This window comes from Delphinus delphis, chromosome 9, assembly GCF_949987515.2.
Source record: "Delphinus delphis chromosome 9, mDelDel1.2, whole genome shotgun sequence".
NCBI classification, from domain to species: Eukaryota; Metazoa; Chordata; class Mammalia; order Artiodactyla; family Delphinidae; genus Delphinus; species Delphinus delphis.
The window spans coordinates 102,473,432-102,497,586 of NC_082691.1; the positions used below are offsets into that span (position 1 = coordinate 102,473,432).

At 47.7% G+C, this 24,155-nt stretch overlaps 1 protein-coding gene across 7 annotated transcripts in view; it reads left to right on the forward strand.

Annotated features, from left to right (window-relative positions):
• Nucleotides 1-22,022, forward strand: part of ACTR3B (actin related protein 3B) — a 61,821-nt gene extending 39,799 nt beyond the window's left edge. For 4 of the 7 annotated variants that reach the window (XM_060021172.1, XM_060021174.2, XM_060021176.1 and 1 more), the window contains 8 exons: nucleotides 978-1,073; nucleotides 1,931-2,038; nucleotides 3,864-4,007; nucleotides 6,789-6,962; nucleotides 8,427-8,519; nucleotides 18,919-19,044; nucleotides 19,960-20,043; nucleotides 20,567-22,022. In XM_060021172.1, coding sequence (XP_059877155.1) covers nucleotides 978-1,073; nucleotides 1,931-2,038; nucleotides 3,864-4,007; nucleotides 6,789-6,962; nucleotides 8,427-8,519; nucleotides 18,919-19,044; nucleotides 19,960-20,043; nucleotides 20,567-20,962 — 1,221 coding nt within the window. In that variant the 3' untranslated portion in view covers nucleotides 20,963-22,022. The remainder of the gene's footprint in view (nucleotides 1-977; nucleotides 1,074-1,930; nucleotides 2,039-3,863; nucleotides 4,008-6,788; nucleotides 6,963-8,426; nucleotides 8,520-18,918; nucleotides 19,045-19,959; nucleotides 20,044-20,566) is intronic. The other 3 variants (XM_060021173.1, XM_060021177.1, XM_060021179.2) reach the window with 3 other exon arrangements.
• The last annotated feature ends 2,133 nt before the right edge of the window (nucleotides 22,023-24,155 follow it).

Here is a 24,155-nt window from a genome sequence, read left to right on the forward strand (position 1 = left end):
CTTTCAGTGTCTTTATATGGCCTTTGGCTGGTTTCTTTGTGTTCTTTCCTCATGTTTGAATGAGGGGAATTCTTCCTGGACAGGGTGTGTGTGTGAGTTGAGGCCGGGCGGGGGAAGGTGTCTGGGTGAAGCTGCTTCTGCCCAGCTTTTTCTGCCTCGCAGCTGATGGCAAAGATGCTTCGTCTAACCTTGCGGCCTGTGCTCTGATGGCAGGTGGGGCTTGTGGAGGGAGGCTTCTCAGCTGTTCTGCTCAAACTGGTCTTTTTCCAAGCAAGGCTCACTGCTTTTCCTCCCTCTGGAGACCTGTGTAGCTTGCCTGGGGTCTGAAGTCACTGGTGTTCCCTCTTGGCATCCTCACTCGTCTTGGTGGGGTTATTACTACCCTTGGCAACTTGCTGCCGGGCTCTTCAGTTTCAGGGTGTTTGGCTGTTATGTTATTGAAGGTAGAGTTCACTTTTCTCTAACTTGTTCCTGTTTTGGGGTGGTTAATAAGAGCAGAAGTGTTCAGAGAGGGCTTTACTCTGCTGTGTCAAAGCTTTTTTTTTTTTTTTTTTTTTTTTTTTTTTTGTGGTACGTGGGCCTCTCACTGTTGTGGCCTCTCCCGTTGCGGAGCACAGGCTCCGGACGCACAGGCTCAGTGGCCATGGCTCACGGGCCCAGCCTCTCCGCGGCATGTGGGATCTTCCCGGACCGGGGCACGATCCCATGTCCCCTGCATTGGCAGGCGAATTCTCAACCACTGCGCCACCAGGGAAGCCCTGTGTCAAAGCTTTTAAGCCCCGCAGCCAAAGTTCTTTAAGACAATTTCTTTAAGTACAAATTTCTTTAGAGGATGCTCTGGGTGTGCGCTACCTGTCAAATCAGGAAGTTGTACAGCATCCTAGTTAAAACATGCTTTTAGGTTAACTTTTTTAAGATTCTGATATAGTTACATGAAATTTGGGTGAACACTAAATACAGTGAATGTTTTCTTACAGACAGAACCTCCACTGAACACACCAGAAAACAGAGAATATCTTGCAGAAATTATGTTTGAATCATTTAATGTACCAGGACTCTACATTGCAGTTCAGGTAAAAACAAAGTGATTTTTATGATTCCCAAATGACCTTAGCTGTCTAATAGTGGAAGAAATGGTGATTCTCAAGGCCTCTGTTGTAAGATTGTGCTGTGCGTTCTTCCTTTTCCACACCGTACACACACACACCACGCCCACCCCATTCAGGTTTGAACTCAAAACACTGTACAGACCATGTTCTGTGATTTATATCTTCATGTTTTTACTGCTGGTATAGAGCTTGTCCAGCTTTTGTCTTTTTACATGCTTTAGAATCTAATGTATTCTTCTCTGGATGACAAGATTGATATGATGGTTCTTTTTAAAACAAAACATATGTCTCTAGAGGGTTCCGCCTTTGGGATTTGGGCTCCTGTGGTTCCATGAGCTTGTAGGACTTCCTTTGAAGCTACTTGTTCTTAGTGTGGGGATTTTTGTTGGTTTTGGATGTCGTTATTTATCTGCCACCCTGTATAAGGGAATTGACTGGGATCTTGGGGAATAAATTTTTAAAAAGTATCTCCTAAAATGTCTTCTGCATATTCCAGTCCCTTCTAAGAAAAAGGAGAAGGATTTGCATAGAAAATTAATTTGGGAGATAGCACAGGCTATTGCCTCTGGTGATTCTCTCCGGCTTTTCTTTGCAAAACTTTGATTTATTTTATTGAAAACTTGACCCCTCCAGATGAAGTATACAAAATTTGTGTGTTAGTTGTTCAATTTGGAATTTGAATTTTGGGGGGAAGATGGAGGATAGGGAAGGGAAAGAGTTACTCGTAAGAAAAGTCTTATTGATTGAACCTGAGAACAATCAGGTGCAGTCCTTGGGAAGAGTTTCCCCGAATGCTGATGGTCTCCGTGTCTTTGGTGCAGGCAGTGCTGGCCTTAGCAGCGTCTTGGACCTCGCGACAAGTGGGCGAACGTACGTTAACGGGGATCGTCATCGACAGTGGGGATGGGGTCACCCATGCTATCCCAGTGGTAAGCAGAGTGTTCAGTGCTTCACTTTCTGTAGGCCTCCCCCGACTGGAGGTAAGGGGAGAGATTAAAGGAAAAAACCCTTCTGTAATTAAAATACCACTTTAGAAACCGTAACTGTACTTAGCAAAGGTAACAAGAGTCTTTAAACTCAGGTATGTGAGAAAGAAGAAGAAATCCAGTGTCTTCGGTGCTGGCAAGTTGGGATTCATGCTGGGAAATTTCTGCAATCAGGATGTCAGCAGTCATTCGGGGTCTCCAGGGCTCTGCTTGATCACCGGGGGTACATCACCAGGAGGGCCTTCCTGGCTTACGTTCTGAGCTGTCAGCTTGGGTATCAGTAGGTGTGGTGCACGACTGCTCTGAAGGATGAGCTCTGTGTTCTGTGACAAGATGTGGACGGCTTTACCCAGCTCATGCTTTAGAGAAATTGCTTCTTGTTTTTCAAAATTTATTTAAGAGCCAAGAAGGGGAGATTGTTCCTTTTGACTTGCAGAATGCTCTGCAGTGTCACTTTTTGGTTTTAATTTTCAAAATATTAGAGAAATTATTCCTAATTCAGGTTCAAGAGACAATGTCTATATTTTTCTTTCGGTCCAGTGGACTATTGAAATGAATTATTTGAAGTTTGCTTTTTTTTTTTTTTTGCGGTACGCGGGCCTCTCACTGTTGTGGTCTCTCCCGTTGCGGAGCACAGGCTCCGGACGCGCAGGCTCAGCGGCCATGGCTCGTGGGCCCAGCCGCTCCGCGGCATGTGGGATCTTCCCGGACCGGGGCACGAACCCGTGTCCCCTGCATCGGCAGGCGGACTCTCAACCACTGCACCACCAGGGAAGCCCCTGAAGTTTGCTTTTTTGAAGATGAATCGAAGCTGCCTGCAACGGGACACACAGTGGACAGTCAGACCTCCTCTTCCTTCTCATCTTCCTCCTCCAGGCCCCCTGCTCAGAGAGCCCTGTTACTAGTTATTTATGTATATTACAGGCATATTTTCTGCACATATGGGGTGTGTGTGTGTGTGTATACCTCCTTTTAAAAGGTGTGGGCCCTCGGGCCGAGCTGCGGGCGGTGGGCAAAGAGCTGTAGCTCCCTTCCTGGCGCTGGCAGGGGGCGGCCCAGCAAGAGGATCGCAGCTCCTCCCAGCGTGGTCTCACATGGCAGAGCATTTGGGTGAACTGGCCAGAATCACTCCTAACAAGTGCCGCTCTTTGTACAGTAAACGGGACCATTTACTGAGTACCTAACTACTGGTCCCAAACAGGGCTGTGAGCTGGACTTACTCTGTTTCATGAACTCTGTATTATAAACCCCGTTTGCCCCATATTATGGATGAAGGAACTGAGGATGAAACATGTTGCCAGATGTGTCCACGGTCACTCAGCCCACAGACGTGGAACCGGATTGAGTCCAGGTTGTTAGAAGCCGTGTCCTGCCTGCTAACCAAATTGTTGACTTTTAAATACAGGTCCATTTATAGTCGTTTTAATGATTTTATAGATAAACTTCTTCCTTTCTGTTAGAGGAAGAAAAAAATGATGATCCATTGTTCTGACAAACGGCAGTACTTTTTGGAAATGAACCATTTCATGTGGTTTTTCTCTTCACATTCCTGACGAAGACGTCATTTTGGTGGCTTACAGGGCATCTCCGGTTCTACTAACGGAATTGTGCCAGCGGTCGTTTGAAAAGACTTCCAGGCCTGAGCTGTGCACAGAGTGGGGACTCAGTAAATGCAGTGACGCGGGCGGGGCGGGAGACTGACTTAGCGCCCAGGGAGCCCTTCTCTCCTGGAGTCGCTCACACACCGTCTGTCTCCTCTTCTTCCTAGGCAGAAGGGTATGTCATTGGGAGCTGCATCAAACACATCCCTATCGCAGGGAGAGATATTACGTATTTCATGCAACAGCTGCTGAGGGAGCGGGAGGTGGGGATTCCTCCGGAGCAGTCGCTGGAGACTGCCAAAGCCATCAAGGTAAGAGCAGGAGCAAACGGGGCTGGCTTGCGGGTGAGAGAGGTGTTTGGGTGCTTCCCTCGCTGCCGAGACCCCCCGCCCTCACCTTCCTTTCTCCCCACTCCCCACGAATGTGGGTCTCGATCTGTTTATGCTTGTGGAGCTTCCAGCTACGCATGCGAACAGCCCGATCGCTGGGATTGAGCGCCCTACGCAGTACAGCATCGTTTCATTGGCGCCTGAGCAGGTAGAACCTTCAGTTAGCTGGACGTGTCTCCCACGTCTCCCTTCAAGTTCATTTCTAGAATAAGGAACAGGCAGCAGCAGCAGCGACCATTAGGAATCCTGTGAGGTCAGCCAGTATTCACACTGGCTGACCTCCCAGTACCTGTAGTCTGTGGTTCTGTGCCCTGTGAATTACCGTTCAGAGTAATGCTGTTCTAGGGTGGGATCATAAAGCAGAATCCACATGTAGTTTCCAGACTGTAATTACCATGCCGGAAAAGTTACAGGAGGTTTTAAAATTAAATCCGTAAGAGTAGAAGAAAAATGGCTCATTGTTCCTTTTTAAAATGCCTGCTTGACCCGATCCATCAGTCTGGTCTTTGTACGACTCTGTATGTAGCAGTTGACAGACCCTGTTGAAAGGAGCTTTCTTTTCAGGTTGCAAAATTAGGACAAATTATTGTGTTTTTTTTAAGCCAAAATGCAAGAGATTCTTAGTAATACAAGCGTGATCTTCATATAGATGAGGAGCAAGGGTTTTGTTTGCTTCTGGAGAAGAATTTAAACGTGGGGACGACACATGGCCTTGAGCATACACTTAGCTTCTGAGCCGCAGGGGAATCTAGCCTGTTCTCCTGCGCCCCCATCGCTGCTCCCTGGCTTCCTCGCACTAAGCACCCAGGACCGGGCTGGCTAAAAGGAAAGGAAGCATGGGGCGGGGGCGGGACTTCCGCGTTTCACCCGCCACTCCTGGTGAACAGAGGTGTTTTGAGCCCAGGCACACTGGCAGTGGTCAGGGCTCCTGTGAGGAGGGGCCTGCTGCCCCGTGTGCCCAGGACGGGAGCACCTCGAATGCCCAGCCAAGGCATCAGGGCCCATCCTTTCCTTCTGGTGGGAAGGTTATAGAAGCAACATAAGACTTCCTTTTTAGAATAAAATATTTCCCCAACTTTCCCTCTTCCTCTCCTTGCCTTTCTTCAAGGAAAGAGATTTGGATCTCTGATCCAGGTTCCCTCACCACGCCCTCTTTCACAAATGGGACCCGACCCTCGGGGTGGACGTGGGGTGAGCAGAGCCCTGAGTGTGATGATCGGGAGGCATTTCCTTCACTTGCTGGCTCTCTGGGGTCCGGTTCTGGCCCTGAGCCCGGAGCTGGCCCAGTCCGGCCCTGACAGTGTGTCGCTCAGCAGTGAAGGTCGGGCGTGCGAGAGACTCCTTGTGTTCTCGCAGGTGAGCTGCCCCGACCCTGCTGTTCGTTCTCGCCTCACTTCTCTCTGTGATGGAGGAGATCCTGGAAAGGGTGGTTAGAGCCCCTGCATCCTGTCACTCCCAGGGTCACAGGTGGGCCTGAGGCTGGTGGGCTCTGGCACACACTGTCCTTGCAGTGGGAGTCCAGAACTTCGGGCTGACGGGGCTGCTCTCCGTCCAGCTTCAAGGAGGCGTTTCATGCCATCAGTTGAGCCAGCTGAGGTGCCCTAAGAAGTTGACCAGGCCTCTTGAGGCAACGTAACGTCTCTGTCTCCAGTCTGTAGATTTGAAGTCATGTGGACTGACTCGCTCTGTTGTCAGTGAGCAGGGTTGTGTAGCTTATAATTCGACAAAGTATATCAAGGATGGTATTAGGATCTGTTTCAGGGATTCTCAGGAACTTTAAACTTAGTATCATGAAAAGACCTTCAGAGGTCCTTCTAAAATGTGTAGTGAGCTCCAGCTGTGTGCCTGGTGTTGGGCAAAGCCCACCTTGCCCACAGGCAGCTTGCTTTCAGAATCTGCCACCCAAGTGCCACCTGCTGCTCTGCTGAGGTTAGCTCTCAGGACAGATGATCGACCCAGAGATCCCCAGTCGAGCGTCACCAGATGCTGAGGAGACACTTTCCACCTGTCAGGCTGGTCCGGTGCTGGGGTGGAAACCATGAGTGGCTTCTCGTGTATGGGCGTACGGCAGCTCCATCCTGCCTAAGTGGGCCTTTTCTTTTGTCCGCGGTACCTGCCGCCTTCTAGCGTGCTGTGTCACTTACTTACATATCACGGCTGTCACTTTACTCTCTTGACTTAGCCAGAGCGTATGCTCCAGTGGGCAGGGGTCTGTGTGTGTTTTGTTCACTTGCGCATCCCGTGTGCCTAGGCACTCAGTGAGTACTGTCGTGGAGCTGATGACCGTGCTGTGTCGGGCTGCACAGCAGGTTCACGACCCACCGGTGGGCCGTGGTAGGCATGGGGGTGAGATCCACCGCATTCATCGTGGGGAATGCGGTCTACTGGTGCAGGGTGGATGGCGGTGTGTGCCCGGCCAGGCGCTGTGTAGGGGCCCAGGAGGAATAAGGAAAGCGGAGAGGGATACCTTTAGACATCACTTCAGATGATATGCAGCAAAATTTGATAGGGTAAGGCTGAGGTTCATAGCCGAGCTGCAAAGGAAGCAGATTTACAAGTCCAGAGCATAGTCATGAAAAGTCTGTGAGGCTTGGCCACACGTCCATACTGGAGTTGTGTGTGTGGGACTCATTTCAGGGTGTTTGATGCTGGGTACTTGTCAGAGGGCAGACTCTGGTGGCATCTCTGTGTGTGTGTCTGCAGGAGAAATACTGTTACATTTGCCCTGATATCGTCAAGGAATTTGCCAAGTATGATGTGGATCCTCAGAAGTGGATCAAACAGTACACGGGGATCAATGCAGTCAACCAGAAGAAGTTCATCATAGATGTTGGCTACGAAAGGTTCCTGGGCCCTGAGATTTTCTTTCACCCGGAGGTAAGATGTTAGCTTTTTGAGTGTGAGGTGTGGCACATGTGGAGCGATACTGCCACCTCATGTGTGTACGGAGAGTCCCCAGCGGGGTTTCCTGAGCAGCTCTCAGGCCGCCTGTCGTGAGGACGCTGGGATACACGCTGCACCCTCTGCAGCTCTTACAGCCCCTGTGCAGGTTGCCTGCTTGACTGATGCCCCTCTTTAGACTTGGTTCTCCGTTAGAGATAATGAGTGATTAGGGAGAAGCTTTAAGAGCAATAGAAGATAATGGAAATGAAATTAATCCATAGTAATATGAAAACTAGTTAATCCCGGGGACCGAATGCAATCTGCCTTTGTATGGGAGTAGAGTAACATGTAACCTTTCCATCCTCGGTGATGGTCCATCCTAGTTGCAGCTTTTAACCCCAGACAGTTGGTCCTGCTGTGTTCCCTGCTGCAAGTTAGTTAAAGCTTCTGTCTGAGGACTAACCTTTCCATTAGTTAGATGGGCTTTAGGAATTACAGATATCATCATTTTAACTATAGTCACAAAGAATTATTATTACTTTTGCAGAAGCAGTCATCAAGAGGCAACATTTTAAGGTTTAAATAAAGTGGATTTTATTTGTATTTTGGTATATTTTTCTGCCTAATTCAGTTTACATTTGATAGGTAGGTTACAAGCGGCTGCCTGTTTTTAGATGTGTATGACCATTTTGTATAGGGAAGTGGCACACAATGTATGCCTTACTATAATCTAATAATCATGCCTTTGATATTACTGATTTAAAATAGACATAAAACCGAAAACGTCCAGTGAACAGCCGGTGAGCAACTGGATGTTACCTTCTTCCCCTTGAGTACGTTAAAGCTTTCCTTGATTTTTAAAGTGTATTTAAAGTTTTTTTAAGTTGAATTATTTATACTTTAACTTATTTAACTTACAGAATTGAATCCAAGACTGTTTACTCAGTGACATGATTGCTACCATATTGACTGTTTCATTTAAAAGCCACCCCCCCGCCCCGAACCCTCCCCAGGCTTCTAGCTCAGGTTCACAGTGTGATCTTTCATTGACTGTGTTTTTTTCCTATATCATGGCTAGTTTTATCATGATGTTAATATTCATAAGTGGTATACTTATTGTGTATTCGTGGCGTTTTCATTACATGTCACATACATCATGCACACGCGTTTCACACTCTGACAGCAGGATTCACCGTGTGTCCTAATGCAGAGCTGGTCTGTTTTTGCTACTCTTTGATGTTTTCCCCTTGCTGACCCCACACATGTCATCTCCTGAGGGCACGTGTCACCATCACCCCATGCACAGTCACTTGGGTTCTTCTGACGTATGAACATTTGACGTAGTCATTCCAGTGTGATGGTTTTAACGGTATAGTACATTTTGTATTTGTTAGTTACTTTTTAAAAAGGTTATTGAGAGAAATGTGTAATGTTTCTTTTATATTTATATGAAATCAGTTTGCCAACCCAGACTTTATGGAGTCCATCTCGGACGTTGTTGATGAAGTCATTCAGAGCTGCCCCATCGATGTCCGTCGTCCGCTGTATAAGGTATAAGCTTATACCTTATAAGGGTAAGGTGCTCGGGTTCATTGCACAGTTAAAGGCCCAGCATTCTTGGAATAATTGGTTCTTAACGTCAGTATGCAGATGTTCCTGTTTCACTCCTGTCTTACAGGATTTGTTAAAGGCCAGCATACTGGTGAAATATTTTTCTTGGAGTGGAGATGACTTAAATGTTTGGAAATAGGACTCAGCTCACCAGAAGTGTTTAAGTATTCTCATGGCTTTATTCTTACCTGGCCAGCTGTATTTTAAACTGGACAATTTTAACCTTACGTATTGATGGAAAGATGAAGGGTATCCTTCCCCTCATGGTTTCCATGAATTCACTGGTCTTGCTTCATGCATATTTAGGTTTGTGCCAAATGTGCTGTTGCCAGGAAGAGGTCAGAGCCTGAAATGAAGCAGTCAGGTAGAAAATACTCATGTAATTTTCAGCCCTCAGCCTCTGCCCTGTCTTACCTTCTCAGCCCAGGGACTTGAGTTTAAAGAGGAGCGTATCAGGCTCAGGAGTGAGGGCTTAATAAATTTTGTTTCATCTACACAATGGGATACTACGCAGTCTTTAAAAAGAATGAGGTGAATCAGTGTAAACTGAAATGAAAAGATGTCTATAGTATACATTGTTAAGTGAAAAAGCAAGTTGTAAAGTTTACACGTAGTATTACTTTATTTAAAAATATAGTTTGCATATATATATTGAAAAGGTTTTGAATGAATGCTAAACTCTTAAAGAAAATAACATACCTTCGGGGGTAGAAGATGCATAACTTTTACCTTCTACTTGTGTTTTAAGATTGAAATTTTAGAGTTAACAAATGTTATTCTTATTATTGGAAAACATTTTCCTATGTAGACAACTTTTTATGGGTGAAAACAAATTATAATTCTATTTTTATTGTTACATGTGCTTAATTAAACAGCTCTGTCCTCCAACAAAATGTGCAAGAAAGGGAAACTAGAGACAGGTGGGAGTATTAGTAAGGTTAGTAAAATACATGCCTTGCTCTCCCTACTTCTTAAATCTCACTTAACATCAGCTGTGTCTTCTTGTCCATGAAAGCAAGGAACAGGTGTGCACTCTTTAGTTTTTTTTGTGTGTGTGTGTGTGTTACGTGGGCCTCTCACTGTTGTGGCCTCTCCCGTTGCGGAGCACAGGCTCCGGATGCGCAGGCTCAGCGGCCATGGCTCATGGGCCCAGCCGCTCTGCGGCATGTGGGATCTTCCCAGGCCAGGGCACGAACCTGTGTCCCCTGCATCGGCAGGTGGACTCCCAACCACTGCGCCACCAGGGAAGCCCCACTCTTTAGTCTTTATTTCATCCTAACGGAAAAGAAACTTCTGCCAGCAGTTACAGATTGTTCATAGGTGAGATTTTTTCTCATCAGACAGTTTAGTTCACTTTCAGTACATTTACAGGAAGTAGAGATGGCCTTGTAACCTGGGCTCCTTGTTTAATAGATGATGGCCCTGAGCCCCAGAGATGGGAAAAGGAGGCAAAACTAGAGGGACCTGGGTCAAGTGGAGCAAACTGGTCTTGGACGTCTAAAAAAAATTATTGAGGTATAGTTGATGTACAATATTATGTAAGTTTTAGGTGTACAACCTAGTGATTTTCAATTTTTAAAGGCTATATTCCATTCCTAGTTGTTATAAAATATTGGCTATATTCCCTGTTTTTGTACAGTATATCCTTGTAGCCTGTTTATTTTATACATAGTAGTTTGTACCTCTTAATCCCCTACTCCTGTCTTGCCCCTCGCCCCTTCCCTCTCTCCACTGGTAACCATTAGTTTGTTTTGTATGTCTGTGAGTCTGCTTTGTTTTTGTTATGTTCACTGGTTTGTTTTCTTTTTAAGATTCCACATATAAGTGAGCTCATATAGTATTTGTCTTTCTCTGATTTGTTTCACTTAGCATAATACCCTCCAAGTCCATCCATGTTGCTGCAAATGGCAACATTTCATTCTTATTTATGGCTGAGTAATATTCCCTTGTGTATGTGTGTATGTATGTATATGTGTGTGTGTGTATATATATATATATATATATACACACACACACACACCACATTTTTCTTTATCCATTCATCTGTTGATGGTCGCTTAGGTTGCTTCCATATCTTGGCAATTGTAAGTAATGCTGCTATGAACTTAGGGGTGCATATATCTTTTTGAGTTAAGTGTTTTCATTTTTTTTTTTTTTTTTTTGCGGTACGCGGGCCTCTCACTGCTGTGGCCTCTCCCGTTGTGGAGCACAGGCTCCGGATGCGCAGGCTCAGCAGCCGACTCACAGGAGCAGCCGCTCCGCAGCATGTGGGATCTTCCCGGACCGGGGCACGAACCCGCATCGGCAGGCAGACTCCCAACCACCGCGCCACCAGGGGAGCCCCAAGTGTTTTCATTTTTTTTGGATAAATACCCAGAAGTGGAATTGCTAGATCATTAGGTAGTTCTATTTTTAGCTTTTCGAGAAACCTCCCTACTGTTCTCCATAGTGGCTGCACCAATTTACATTCCCACCAACAGTGCACAAGGGTTCCATTTTCTCCACACCCTCTCCAGCATTTGTTTTTGTGGTATTTTTGATGATAGCCATTCTGACAGGTGTGAGGTGACAGCTCATTGTGGTTTTAATTTGCATTTCTCTGATGATTAACGGTGTTGAGAAACTTTTCACGTGCCTTTTGGCCATCTGTATGTCTTCTTTGGAAAAACGTCTGTTCAGATCCTCTGCCCATTTTTTGATTGGGTCGTTTGTTTTTTCTCATGTTGAGTTGTATGAGCTGTTTATATATTTTGGATATTAACCCCTTATCAGTCATATCATTTGCAAATATTTTCTCCCATTCAATCGGTTGTCTTTTCGTTTTATTGATGGTTTCCTTTGCTGTGCAAACGTTTTAAGTTTAATTAGGTCCCATTTGTTTATTTTTGCTTTTATTTTCTTTGCTTTAGGAGACGGATCCAAAAAATATTGCTATGATTTATGTCAAAGAGTGCTCTGCCTGTGTTTTCTTCTAGAAGTTTTATGGCCTCTGGTCTTACATTTAGGTCTTTAATCCATTTTGAGTTGGTTTTTGTACATGGGATTAGAGAGTGTTATAATTTCATTCTTTTATGTGTAGCTGTCCGACAGACAGTTGAGTTTTGAGAGGGGTTAAGCTCCGGGTAGGATCACTTAGCTAAGTGGCAGGGTTGGATTTTGAGTCCACTTGCCACACCTTTGAAAACTTGTGCTTTTTCCACCACATCACACTGAAGATTATGTAAAATGTGGCAGGAAGACGATTCCTCAAAGAGGGAAACCCTGTCTCGACTGCTTCACCCCCTGGAAAAGTCATTTCTTCCCTGAGGTGTTCGAGGGCTTTCTGCTTGGCCCTGGTTGCCTGGCCCTGCTCCGCCGGCCGTGTTAGTGCTTCTGTGCGGGACCTTGGCCGAGTTACGGTAGGCTTTCGAGTGGTTTAGGATCTCAGTAGGCTTGGTGGGGGGCTGACTGGGGGTGGGCCGTGTTTTTCTCCTTTGTTGGGCTCTGTACCCCGTGGGGAAGGAGGGATACAGCGGGGCCCGGTCTGCGCTGCCACCCAGCAGGTGAGAAGCTAGCCCTGGCGTCTCGGTGCTCGCAGCACACGTTCACTTGTGTGTTCACGGACTGTCCCCTGTGAGGCGGCTCCCCTGGAGTGTCACGCTGGTGGTCACCCCTGCGTGGGAGCCGGCTGGCAGGCACCTGGCTCCCGCCTGTGGCCCGTCGCTGCCACGTGGCCCAGCCACACTGCCAGCCCTGGGCGTGGGGTGGGTGAGGACTGTCTGCTGGCACCTCCGCCACGGCCACCACGAAAGGGACTTGTTTCCAGAACAAAGGGCTCGATGAGTGAATGCAGGTGTAACATCGAAGCCTAAACATGCCCTTTCCTGCGTGCTTGCCTGCTGGGTAATAATGGCTGTCGTCATGCTTTTCCCCGTGGTGGTTTTAGACCAGGGGTTGGCCAGCTCTTTCTGCAAAGGGCCAGATGGTAAGTATTTTCAGCTTTGTGGGCCATTCGGTCTGTGTTGCTGCCAGAGAACACGTGAGTGACCAGGAGGGTCTGTGTTCCCAGGAACTTTGTATGTGAAAACAGGCGTTGGGGATGTAGGTGGGAAGCGCGATTCTCACACTTTCCGGCTCAGGCCTCACGCACTCATTCGCTGACTGCAGCCAGGGCTGCTGTTGGGAAAGTCTCCTCTCACCGCAGGGCCCTGTGGCCCCCGCCGGCCACTGCTCTGCCCCCTCGTGTCCAGAGGCCGTCACCGCGTGTTCCGGGCTCCGGGGGCAGCATCCCGGGCGGGCGGCCTTGTTCTTCGGATTCACTGTGAACTTTTGGTCCCGCTTTCCTCCTCCCCCTCCAGAGTTTAGCCGTGAGCTTGCTGTGGAAAGAACCTTCCACCGTGACATCTGTGTTCATGAAATGCACAGATGTACAGTTTGTGGGATTTTGAAAGTAATTAGAGACATACTACATACAAGTGCTTCTGCAGAGCACGTGGGCGTCTCGCTCTGGAGAGCTGTGTTCACGTGTCTTTAGGTAGCACGTCTTTCCTCTCCAGTCTTACCGTTACTTTGTCATTCCCTCCTCTGTTACCGATGTTTCTTCCTACCTGCTGGGCCCCCTTTTGTCAGTGTCCCAGACACGTGCCGTGGGGCTTAAAAAGTACTCAGTAACCACTAAAGAAGTAGGAAGCAGGTTCGTACCCGAAGAAACTCATGATTGCCCACGGGAAGCAGCCCATCTGCTGTGCCCTGCTGGATTCCGTGCCCGGGCAAGGTGCCCCTCCAGGAGGCTTGTTTCCTGACTCCTGCCTCGGTGCACTGTCCCTGCAGTGCCCACAGGCTCAGACGGGCGGCCGAGGTGGCCGAACCAGCCAGAGGGGAAGCCACAGGCCCCGCGGGAAGGGCTTTGCTTCTCAGCCTCAGAGGAAGGGGTCTCCCCGTTGCCTCACCTTCTCCCAAAGGCGCTGTCTGGACCAGTCGGGCCTGAACCTCTTATGTTTCCCAGGCTCAGTCTTGGGAACTGTAGGTGGAGCTGCTTACGGAGAAGCGGGCAGGAGGAAGCACCCGAGACCTTCTTGGTCCTGAGTTAACACCTTCCTCAGGCTGGTGCACAAGGGAAAGAAGTCGGTGGAGAATGAAATGTGACTTTGAAAATTTAGAATCTTCAAAAACGTAGAACAGTTATTTTGGACAAAAGGAGTTATAATCTAATTTCTATTTCAGTCTGGCCTGTAGATCAGAAGGGTATTCACATGCCCCCTTTTTCTGTTCAGTCTCTAAGTATGATGGAGGTCGGGTCTGGAGGGGACTCGTGTGTGAGAGCCAAGTCTGGGAGGCCTGTGATTTCCCCACGAAGCCAAGTCATTGCAAGCAGCAGGTGCTGCTTGAAACAAGACGTTTTCGGCCCTGGCTGTCCATGGGCGTCACCCCAGCAGCATTAAAATATACTGATGTCTGGGTCCCACCCCCAGAGATTCTGATGTAACTGTTTTGGGCATCCGGATTTTAAAAGCTTCCCAGATGATTTTAATGTGCAGCTAAATTGAGAACCACTGTTAGCAACTAGTTCGCTCTGGGGTTAGTCAGCGTTTAGTAGCTTTCATGCTTTACTCGAGGGCAAAGCCAATTTTGAGTTGCTTTGTAATGCAGCTGGGTCTCTACTAAATACAAGACACTATTGTTAACTTAGAGGATTTAAGTATGTATGAGAGATGGATCTTGTCTTGAAGAGCTTATAAAAACGCTAAAAATAATACCGAAATAATTCTCACGGGAACCACCGCAAGCTAAATGTCGTTTATTGAGGTGTCACGGAAAGTTAATGAGAGGGGCTCAAGGAGGGCTTGGAGAAGGTGGCAGGGAGCTGGTCTGAGGGCTCGGCCTGCAGAGATGAGGTGGGGGTGCAAGCCACTTGGCATAGGTGGGAGCGCAGGCGCAGGGCAGAGGCTGCAGAACCCTGCTCCGGGTGGAGCCCAGAGTGGTACTGAAGGTGGTGGGCACCAAGTCCAGGAGGGAGAGCGGGGCTGGCAAATAAATATTTTTAGACCTGCTTTGGCAGTGGGCTGGGGGTTGTTAAAACATCTCATTCGTTGTGTTGTCAAGCAGACGTGACTGCATCTTGATGTGGTTCAAGGAATTATTTTTCTGGAACAGATTGCTTGAATTGGGTTCTATGTAAGTATGTTAATACCTTTTAAATCGGAGGAGCTATTGCAAAGTGAGTTATATATGTATTTTTAGTCTTAATGGTGAACGAGTTGAAATATCTTTAATACTTGAGAGAGCGAAATACACGTTTTAAGACGTTATTGGTTTGTTCAACCCTTTTCACAGTAGGCCTTCTATTCAGGTGAGATTCCCAAGTGCAGTGTGACGTGTGAGCAGATGAGCGGGTGGTTTGGGGCCAGGTGGTGGACAGAGCAGGCCCAGGGCTTGCTGGTCCAGCCCCGGCTCCACGCGCACCCCCGTAGTTGATGCTTCCTGCCCAGGTGTCCAGGAATGGCAGGATCCGTGTGCTGCTGGGGAGGGAAGAGTGATGTCACAGCTGAGCACTGACCTGCCAGGTGGAGAGGAACTTCCAGAGGCTTATTGTTATGAGAGAGTGAGGAGGGGCCGATGGTGACTGTTTTGACACCGTTTTGACAACGTTGAGCAAATGTGCACTGAGCCTCCAAGGAGGGCCCGGCCTCACGTGGGCACCAGGATAGACCCTGACGGGAGTGTGTCGGGCTTGAGGCCAGCGCCTCATTCTTGCGCCCAGGGCCTCTGGCTCCTTGGAAGAGGCCCAATCCGCGTTAGGGAGGACGCTCTTAGCGTTGACCACATCTGCAAAGTACCTTCACAGCGACACCGAGGTTGCCGTGTGGGTCAGTCATTGGGTGCTGTGGCCAGACCAAGCTGACACACAGAGTTAACCATCCAAGAAGCCAGGAAGGAGCAGTCGAAGAGAGAAGAGAAAGAACACTCTGGGAGTCAAGGGGAGACAGCTGCCATCAGCCGTGTCAGGTGACGCCCAGAGGTCACGCAGGACGAGGGTCGAGGTGAGGATGCGGGCAGAGGCCAGGTTACAGCAGCTGAGGGGAGAAGAGGAGTAACTGGGGGAGGAGACATGCAGGTAATTCTCGGAAGACATTTGTCGTCGGTTGTTACGTCTCCTACGGTCAGGCAGCCATTTCGAGCCAGCTTGGAGTTGGATTTCCTCTAGGACAGGGCGGGGCATCATACGGCCCATCTTTGAGAAGTAAGTTTGTTCAAGCTTTGCTGGGATTGCAGTCTTTGGGTTCCGTCTAAGAGTAAAAAAGCTCTTGTGCCGTCCAGTGCTTAAGAATCTGTGTTGCAACGCAGGGGACGCCGGTTCGATCCCTGGTTGGGGACTAAGATCCTACATGCCGTGGGGCAACTAAGCCCTCGCGCCGCAACTACTGAGCCCATGCGCCACAACTAGAGAGCCTGCGTGCCACAACTAAGACCTAACGTGGCCAAAAATAAATATTTAAAAAAAAGTTTCAGAAGTGCTGCAACAGAGTAAGTTGCATGCTTCCCTAAAAAGCTGTGAATTTTTTTATTTTAAAAAAAGCTCTTGTCCCTAAAGAGGTATAAGCCTTTCAAAATTTCCACGTAGGGGTGGTTGCCGGGAGAGTTGTCATCTTAACCTGTAGCGAGTGGTGGGGGTGGAGACTTCGCTGTGAGCATCTTACTTTGTGCCTCTGGTTAACGGAGGAATAGCATGGTGGGTAGGGGCACGGCGTGTCTGTCAGACAGGATAAGAGTACGAATAGAGTCTCCAGCACAGAATATACTTAGCGTCACAGGACTGGCGGTTTTTGTTATTTTTAATACTATATAAGGTATTGAACGAGCTTATTATTAACATAGACTTTGTCTTTCTGGCTTAAACGTCAGGTGGCTAACAGGCTGTGTGTAGTGTTCATGATGATGTGTGCTAGGATGTTCTTTACTAGCATAAAGACAGGGCCCTTGCTTTTGTAGAGGTAGTTTACGATTGAGGCTTTTATTTGGCATCATGGGATAAACAGTTACGCAGCAGAGTAAGCTGCAGTCTGTAGAAGAACCCAGTCCACACGGTGGTCTGGGTAAGCAGATGGCACAAGCCGCACTGAGTGAGGAGGTGCTGTGCAAATTGGGCTCCGCGGCCTTTCAGCAGGTCAGCGGACAGCACCATAAAACACCGTCTTAGTGTAGGAAACGTAGACTCTACAGGTGAGAGAGGATGATCGTTTCTGGCTTAAAATGCATTTAGAAAATTTGAGAAGTGCCAAAGTCTTTAGGAAAGAAAACAGTAACCACTGACTTTATAAAAACGACTGAACTTTTCCCAAAGTGGTTGTATCATTCATACTTCCACCAGCGATGTGCAAGAGTTTCATTTGTTTGTATTTTAACCTAAACTTGGTGTGTAATGGATTTGGTTTGTATGATCCTGATTACAAATGCTGTTGCCTCTCTTTTCACGTACTTATCGGTCATGTGTGCATCTTCTTTTGTGAAATGTCTGCTTGAATCTTTTGCCCATTTTTCAATTGGCTTGTTTATATTATTATTGAGTTGTAAGAGTTCTTTTTATATTCTGGATATAAGTCCTTTGTTAGACGTATGTATTGCAGATACTTTTTCCTAGTCTGTGGCTTGTCTTTTCATTTCCTTAGTGGTATCTTTTGAAGAACAGAAGTTTTCATTTTATAAAGTTCAATTTATCAGTTTTTATTTTTTATGGTTCACGCTTTTTATGTTCGATCAAAGACATCTTTGCCTACATCATAGTCATGAAGACTTTAAGAAAATATTTTCTTCTAGAAGCTCTGTAAGTTTTAGCCCTTGCATTTAAATCTGTGATCCATATTGAGTTAAATTGTGTGTGTGAAGTAAGGCAAGTAAGCAAATGTTCATTTCTCCTCTGTGGATATTAATTATTCAGCATCATTTGTTGCAAAGACTAGTCTTTTCCTGTTGTAGTATCTTGGCTACTTTGTCTAAAATCATCTGACCACGTATACACAGTGTATACACGGCACCTTTTTTTTTAAATTTTTATTTATTTATTTTTGGCTGTGTTGGGTCTTCGTTTCTGTGCGAGGGCTTTCTCTAGTTGCGGCAAGTGGGGACCACTCTTCATCGCGGCGCGCGGGCCTCTCACTGTCACGGCCTCTACCTTTGTGGAGCACAGGCTCCAGATGCACAGTCTCAGTAGTTGTGGCTCATGGGCTTAGTTGCTCCGTGGCATGTGGGATCTTCCCAGACCAGGGCTCAAATCCGTGTCCCCTGCATTGGCAGGCGGACTCTCAACCACTGCACCACCAGGGAAGCCCCACAGCACCGTTTTTATTGTTGTGTGAATGAATGAAAAAATGAATCTTATGTGTTACACCTTTGAAAGCAATGCAATGCTTCTGATCTTAATGAACAATCGTTTTCATACCCTGGTGAGTTAATTTTTAAATTAAAAAATCCATTACAGAGATATGAGAAGTAATTGCAGCAACTGACCCAAGACTGTATCCTGGACTGGAGAGAAAAATGCTAGAAAGAGTGCTAGCAGTGCATGTGACAGAATTGGAAGAGCAGGATGGATTTAGATAAAGTTTTTTTATCAATATAATTTATGAAGTCGAGAATTGAACTGTGAGGCTTATTCTAAGATATGATGCCCAGAATATCAAGAACGCTTTTAAATGGTGATTCTCAGTAGCAAACAGATACACAGTTCATGTGAAGGTGTTAGCAGGTGAAGAGACCTGTCTCTTCAAGAAGGTGGGGATCAGAATGCCCTTGTTTTACTCTAGTAAGGTTGCCACCTGACCTGTCTGGGACTTGGTCCTGGTTCTCTCAGCTCCTGGCCAGGTCGAGGAGGAGTGTCGGTGAGCAGGGGTGACCCCTGAGAGCAGCATGGGTTGGTGGCCCCTTGACCCTGATAGGAGCCGAACCGTCTCCTGTTGTTTCTGAGCGATTTCTCCACGGGTGACCGGGTGCAGCAGTGATTATTCGTGATGTTGATCCTGGGGCAGGATGTTGTCTGAAAGATCTAGATTTGCAGTTTGTCAAGAGAAAACGGGGAGGGGTGTTGGTAGAAGATGGCCCTTTGAGAAATGGAACAGGCAGTGTGTTTTCACTTGGTTATAATTGAGGACGAGCACCAAGAGAAAGAATTTGTGACACAGGAAGAAAAGTACAGTTTATACTTTCTCGATAGCATTAGCTCTGCTTCGGTGATCATCTTTTCACGTAGATTGAAGTGTGTTATTCAAACAAGCGACTGGGCGCGTGGGGTGTGTCGTGGGCAGGTCACTAGGCCAGCGTGGGCGGGTGATTTCATGCAAGGAAACCTCTGCTTTGTGTCTTTTAGAATGTCGTTCTTTCGGGGGGCTCGACGATGTTCAGGGACTTTGGACGTCGCCTGCAGAGAGACTTAAAAAGGGTGGTGGACGCCAGACTGAGACTCAGCGAGGAGCTCAGTGGCGGCAGAATAAAGGTGAGGCCCCTCGCCAGCACAGGCCGGTGGGCGTGCCCGTCTGGGCAGCGAGGGAGAAGTGCAAGTTGCAGCCACTCTCAGCCACCGTGTGAAGTGACTTCAGAGGTTTGTCACCTGGACTCACCCCAGGTGTGCGGTCAGGGCGGGTACGGACCTCGTGAGGCAGCTGCGCAGCTTTACACTGCCCACCGGCCCACGCACGCCAGCAGTTTCCTTTGTGTAAGAGGTCAGGCGTGGAGTGTAATGACCAGCATCCCAAGGAGATGGGTCAGTTCACAGTGAGGAACTTTGACGTCCTTTGGGAACATTCTCATTAAACTCAGATAACTAACACGAGCAGGGCATTCATGCTGTGTTCCTCCAAGATAATAATTCTTGACTAGCTGGTGAATTTACTCAGTTTACCCAAGCAAGCTTGGGCTTTGGTGTGGGGTGAATGGGAGCTAACCTGTGTGTCCTCACCTAGTGGGATCACACTGTTGGCAAAGTGTAATTTTTATAGTATTTTTGGGACACTTAGTGTTATTTGGAATTCTCTCTAAATGCTACAACATCTAATTTGTTTAGTTAAAAAAAAGCAGTTGGGTTATTTGCTTGGATATTTTACTTTTTAAAGTGCCTTTAGATAGAGGTAACCTGCCCTGACTTGTGTGCTTTGTTCTTTTCACCTCCTGGGGCCGGGCGGGGGTGGGGGGTGGGAGGGGGCTGGGGGCTGGGGGCCAGGTGGATTTGGCAGCAGGAGCAGCTGAGAACCTTCCTTTTAGGGCGGAGTGCAGAGGTGCTTGAACCTGAGGGCAGGGCTTGCGGGTTGGGAGGAGGCCCTCAGAGTGGAGCCCCGTCCAGTAGGTGGAAGGGCGTCAGGGTGTGGAAGGGCATCTGCACAGGTGAGTCAGCACACATCACTTCCCCTTCCAGCCCAAGCCCGTGGAGGTCCAGGTGATAACACATCATATGCAGCGCTATGCGGTGTGGTTCGGAGGCTCGATGCTGGCCTCAACTGTAAGTCCTTTTCTAGATTGTGCTGTCTTTTCATCTCTGTGTTCTCTGCTGAGTTTGAATAAATACTGTCTTCTGGAGGTTAAATTATGTGTGTTCTAATTGTGTGTGGCTCTAAACAGCCGCACGTTTAATTCGGAGATAGAAAAAATAACTTTAATGACCATTTAAACTGCACAGCTAATTCGTAAGCATCCTTGCCAATTAGGGGTTACAGAGAATATGGATAAGAGAATCCAAAAATAACCTAAAACATCTTGCATTAATCATTAGTTCCAGTGACTTTTCCGAGTAATTACTACTTTCTTGCCTCAAATTTGGGACTAGCTAACAAACTGCTGATTTAGGGCGAGCACGTAGTTGTTCCTAAATAGAAGCTGAATAAGTTTGGAAAAAATGGCATAAGCTCCTGCTTTGAAGAGGTCAGAATCTGTGACAGAGGCCATCGGGGAGAGGATGGAGGTTTGGGGTGAGGAGAGTTTCTCATTTGCTTGGTCGTTGACTTGGTTTCATTTCCCTTCTGGAGCATTTATGCTCCTTCTGCTGGTTGCCTCTCGCAGCCGGAGTTCTTCCAGGTCTGTCACACCAAGAAGGGCTACGAGGAGTACGGCCCCAGTATCTGCCGCCACAACCCCGTCTTTGGAGTCATGTCTTAGTGGCGGCTTTGACACCGCCCTTCCAGTGGTGTCGCGGCAGGTGCGCAAGTGTCCTTCAGACCCGGAGGAGACCGGCTCCTGTACATAGCGCGCGTGCCGTGGTGCCGGGCAGCCCAGCAAAGCCATCTCCGCGCCCAGCCTCCCCCCGCCCCCCCGCCCTGCTCTCCTCTCCACCCGAGCTTCGAGTCCACAGATCCAATTCTGGAGGAATTCAGCTGCGACTCTCAGATTTGTTACGGAAAACCCTAGAACACGGCGCAAAATAGCTCTCCACCCAGGGCCGAGTATGGGGCTCTCAACCCTTTTCCTCCCAGACTATTTTTGTAAATAAAATGTTATAAACTTGAAATACAAATTGATGTTTATATTTCCTATCATTTTGTATTTTATGGTATTTGGTACAACTGGCTGATCCCGAGCACGCGTAGATGTCCATGTCATGGAGTGTTGTCATAAAACGTTTCTAATTGTGAGGCATGTTCTGATGTGTGTGTAGGCAAACAAAATAAAGCAGAGCACACTTTTCTGGTCACGTGTTTGCTAGGAAATGGTTACGCTTTATTGGAGGATGGGGAGGTTAAACACTAAGCAGTGTTGTGTGACAATTAGTATAGACAACGTATCCTTTCATTTTCTTGTTTGAACTTTCTGGAATTGTTTTATAGAAGATGCCGGTTTGCTGTTGGTGAGTGTTCGATGAAATACTACCTTGCACCATTGTAATAAAAGCAGTTAGACTCTTTATAAAGATCTCCTCTTGTGCTGTAGTGGTCTTTTGGTTTTCCCCTTTGTGCCTGAACTTCTTTCAAAGAATACTGAAATTTGTTTCACGTCTGTGGAGGCTCTGATGATTGACACCAAGTTTTGGGGAGGAAGTTTCCTGAAGTGATGTGGATTGCCTGTTCTGCAGTGACCATTCGGCCGCCGAAAGTGGTGTGGATGGGCCTGTGAGCGTCGGGGGCCGGGTGGAGGGACGCGCCTCGTGGTTCCCACCGCCCCTTCCTGGGAATTCAGAATTCATGGCTTTAAGCTTTGAGTAGCTACTCTGACATCTGCTGAGTGGATTGCTGGCTTGAAAGGTAATTTCCTAAATTAGGAGATTTAGTTTTACCCCATTCTTCATATAATACTTAGGTTACTTTTTAAACTGTTATTTATGGTATTTCTTCAAGGTCATGAAGTATGTTTTATTCTCTGAAAATTTGCCTTTGTAAAGAAACATTTGGTTTTACTTTTTTTTTTTTTTTTTTGCGGTACGCGGGCCTCTCACTGTTGTGGCCTCTCCCGTGGCTCTGGACACGCAGGCTCAGCGGCCATGGCTCACGGGCCCAGCCGCTCCGCGGCATGTGGGATCTTCCCGGACCGGGGCACGAACCTGTGTCCCCTGCATCGGCAGGCGGACTCTCAACCACTGCGCCACCAGGGAAGCCCGGTTTTACTTTTTAAGGTTAAGAAGTTTGGGGTGATACAGGAATCTTTCCGCTCAGTGTTGTGAAGTCGGTTTTCCCGGGCCGTAGGCAGGCCCTGCCACTTGCACCTGATGCTCAGCAGCCCTGGGCCCTCCAGCTCCGCAGTGGAGAGTCTCAGGCCACTTGGTTCTTCCTTTGTCCAAACTCTGCTTTGGACCCCACTGGGGTCTGCTCTGCTCAGGGCCCCGGGGCCGGGTTGCTTCCTCCTGGTATTCCAGCCCCTGTATCCCAACTCTCCCAACTCCCATGCAGGCGCCCTGTGCACCCTGCGTGTTGGCAGGAGTCACCTCCCCTAACACCGCTTCCGCCGCCTTCCTCTTCTGTTCAGGAACCGTGGGGCCCTCGGGGCCCCTCCTGTCTCCCGTCTTGGTGGGCATCTTCCCACTGGGGCTCTTTGCCTCCCCAGCTTCACCGTCTCTGCGCTTCTCACAGAGAACGCACTGTTTCTGCCTCTGCTTGGTCCCCCCTTGCTTTGATTGGCCAGGTGCCTTGCTAGCAGGTGCATTTCCCCCAAACTCCTAGAGCAATGCGCTCCTGTGTGCCAGTGCCGGCCCCGGGCTTCAGAGGGGTCGTGCCCACTTCCTGTTTTAGCTGCCCCTCAAGTGACCCTGTGTCAGGAGCCCAGTATCACCCACGTCGGCTGAGCTAGAACTACTGTAACCCGTCCTTCAACCACAGAACTTGTAAAGCTCCCGTTGCCCTTGTTTGGGACAAGATTATCTTTGAGACTGTACTTTTGTTTCTCGTCTTACAGAATCTTCATCAGAGCATTTTGTTTTAACATAACATTGGTGGGACAGAGTCATACATGAGAACGTGACTGGTGTGATGAGGGGCCCTCAACTCTGGCCAAGACCCCTCCCAGATCACGTGCATCAGGATGCAGGGAGAGGGAGGGAACAAGGAAGGCATTCATTTTTCACTTTCTGTTTTTAAGCCCTGTAGGTGATGCCCGTCTGTAGCTGGGGCTGAAAACCCTGGTGAGCAGAGGAAGGACTTTTGAATCTGAAAGATCTGAATCTAAATTCTGGCTGTTCCTTATGCAGATGGTTTCTCTTCTGTTTCCTCATCTAGCTGAGAATTGCAGTGGCTTCGTTGCTGTTAGTAGATTGGAGTTATAATTTTTTTGGTTTTTTCAATAAACCTGCCAGATACTGTATGTAGAAATGGGATGTGATTCTGCAATGTGCATTGGTCATTCTATAAGGAGGAAAAACGCTTAGAGTTGTTAGTAATTTTAAGAAAATCTACACATACCTCTTCTTCAGATTGAATTAGCACTAGATCATAATGTAGCAATGAGTTAAGTATTAATGGAGTCGATGGGTAAAATCAACCTTCTGTGATGCCTTATAAAATGCCTTATAACTCTCAGCGAACAGTTTTCTATAAAAAATTTCAACCAATGCACACTTTAACAAAACATTCTAAAATTACAAGTCAGTAGTTTTTACAACTATTAAACCTGTAGATATGACAAGAAGGCACTTTACCCCATTTGACAGATGTAAACATAACTTTATGATGATGATAATATAACAGGAACGCCTTACTTAAGGAAAACCTGGTTAACTGGTGTGTGAGTATCTGCCCACGTTCCCTTTCTAACAAGATGCGGTGGCTGGCTCTGGGTTGCTCTTTACAGCCCACCTGTGGGAACAGCCTCTCAGTTTTTGCGGAGGGAGCATTATCACCTCCTCCTGAGGGCTTCCACTTCTGCTTTGATTAATTTTCTAGCCAAGACTGGATCAAAGAACATGAGGCTCATGATTTTTTTCCTAAATGTGTGAGGGGTAGGAGAAGAAAACAGGAGAGGGAAGTTCAAGATACCAGTGGGGAGGCTTCCCTGGTGGCGCAGTGGTTAAGAATCCGCCTGCCAGTGCAGAGGACATGGGTTCGAGCCCTGGTCTGGGAAGATCCCACATGCCGCGGAGCAGCTGAGCCCATGCGCCACAACTACTGAGCCTGTGCTCTAGAGCCCGTGAGCCAC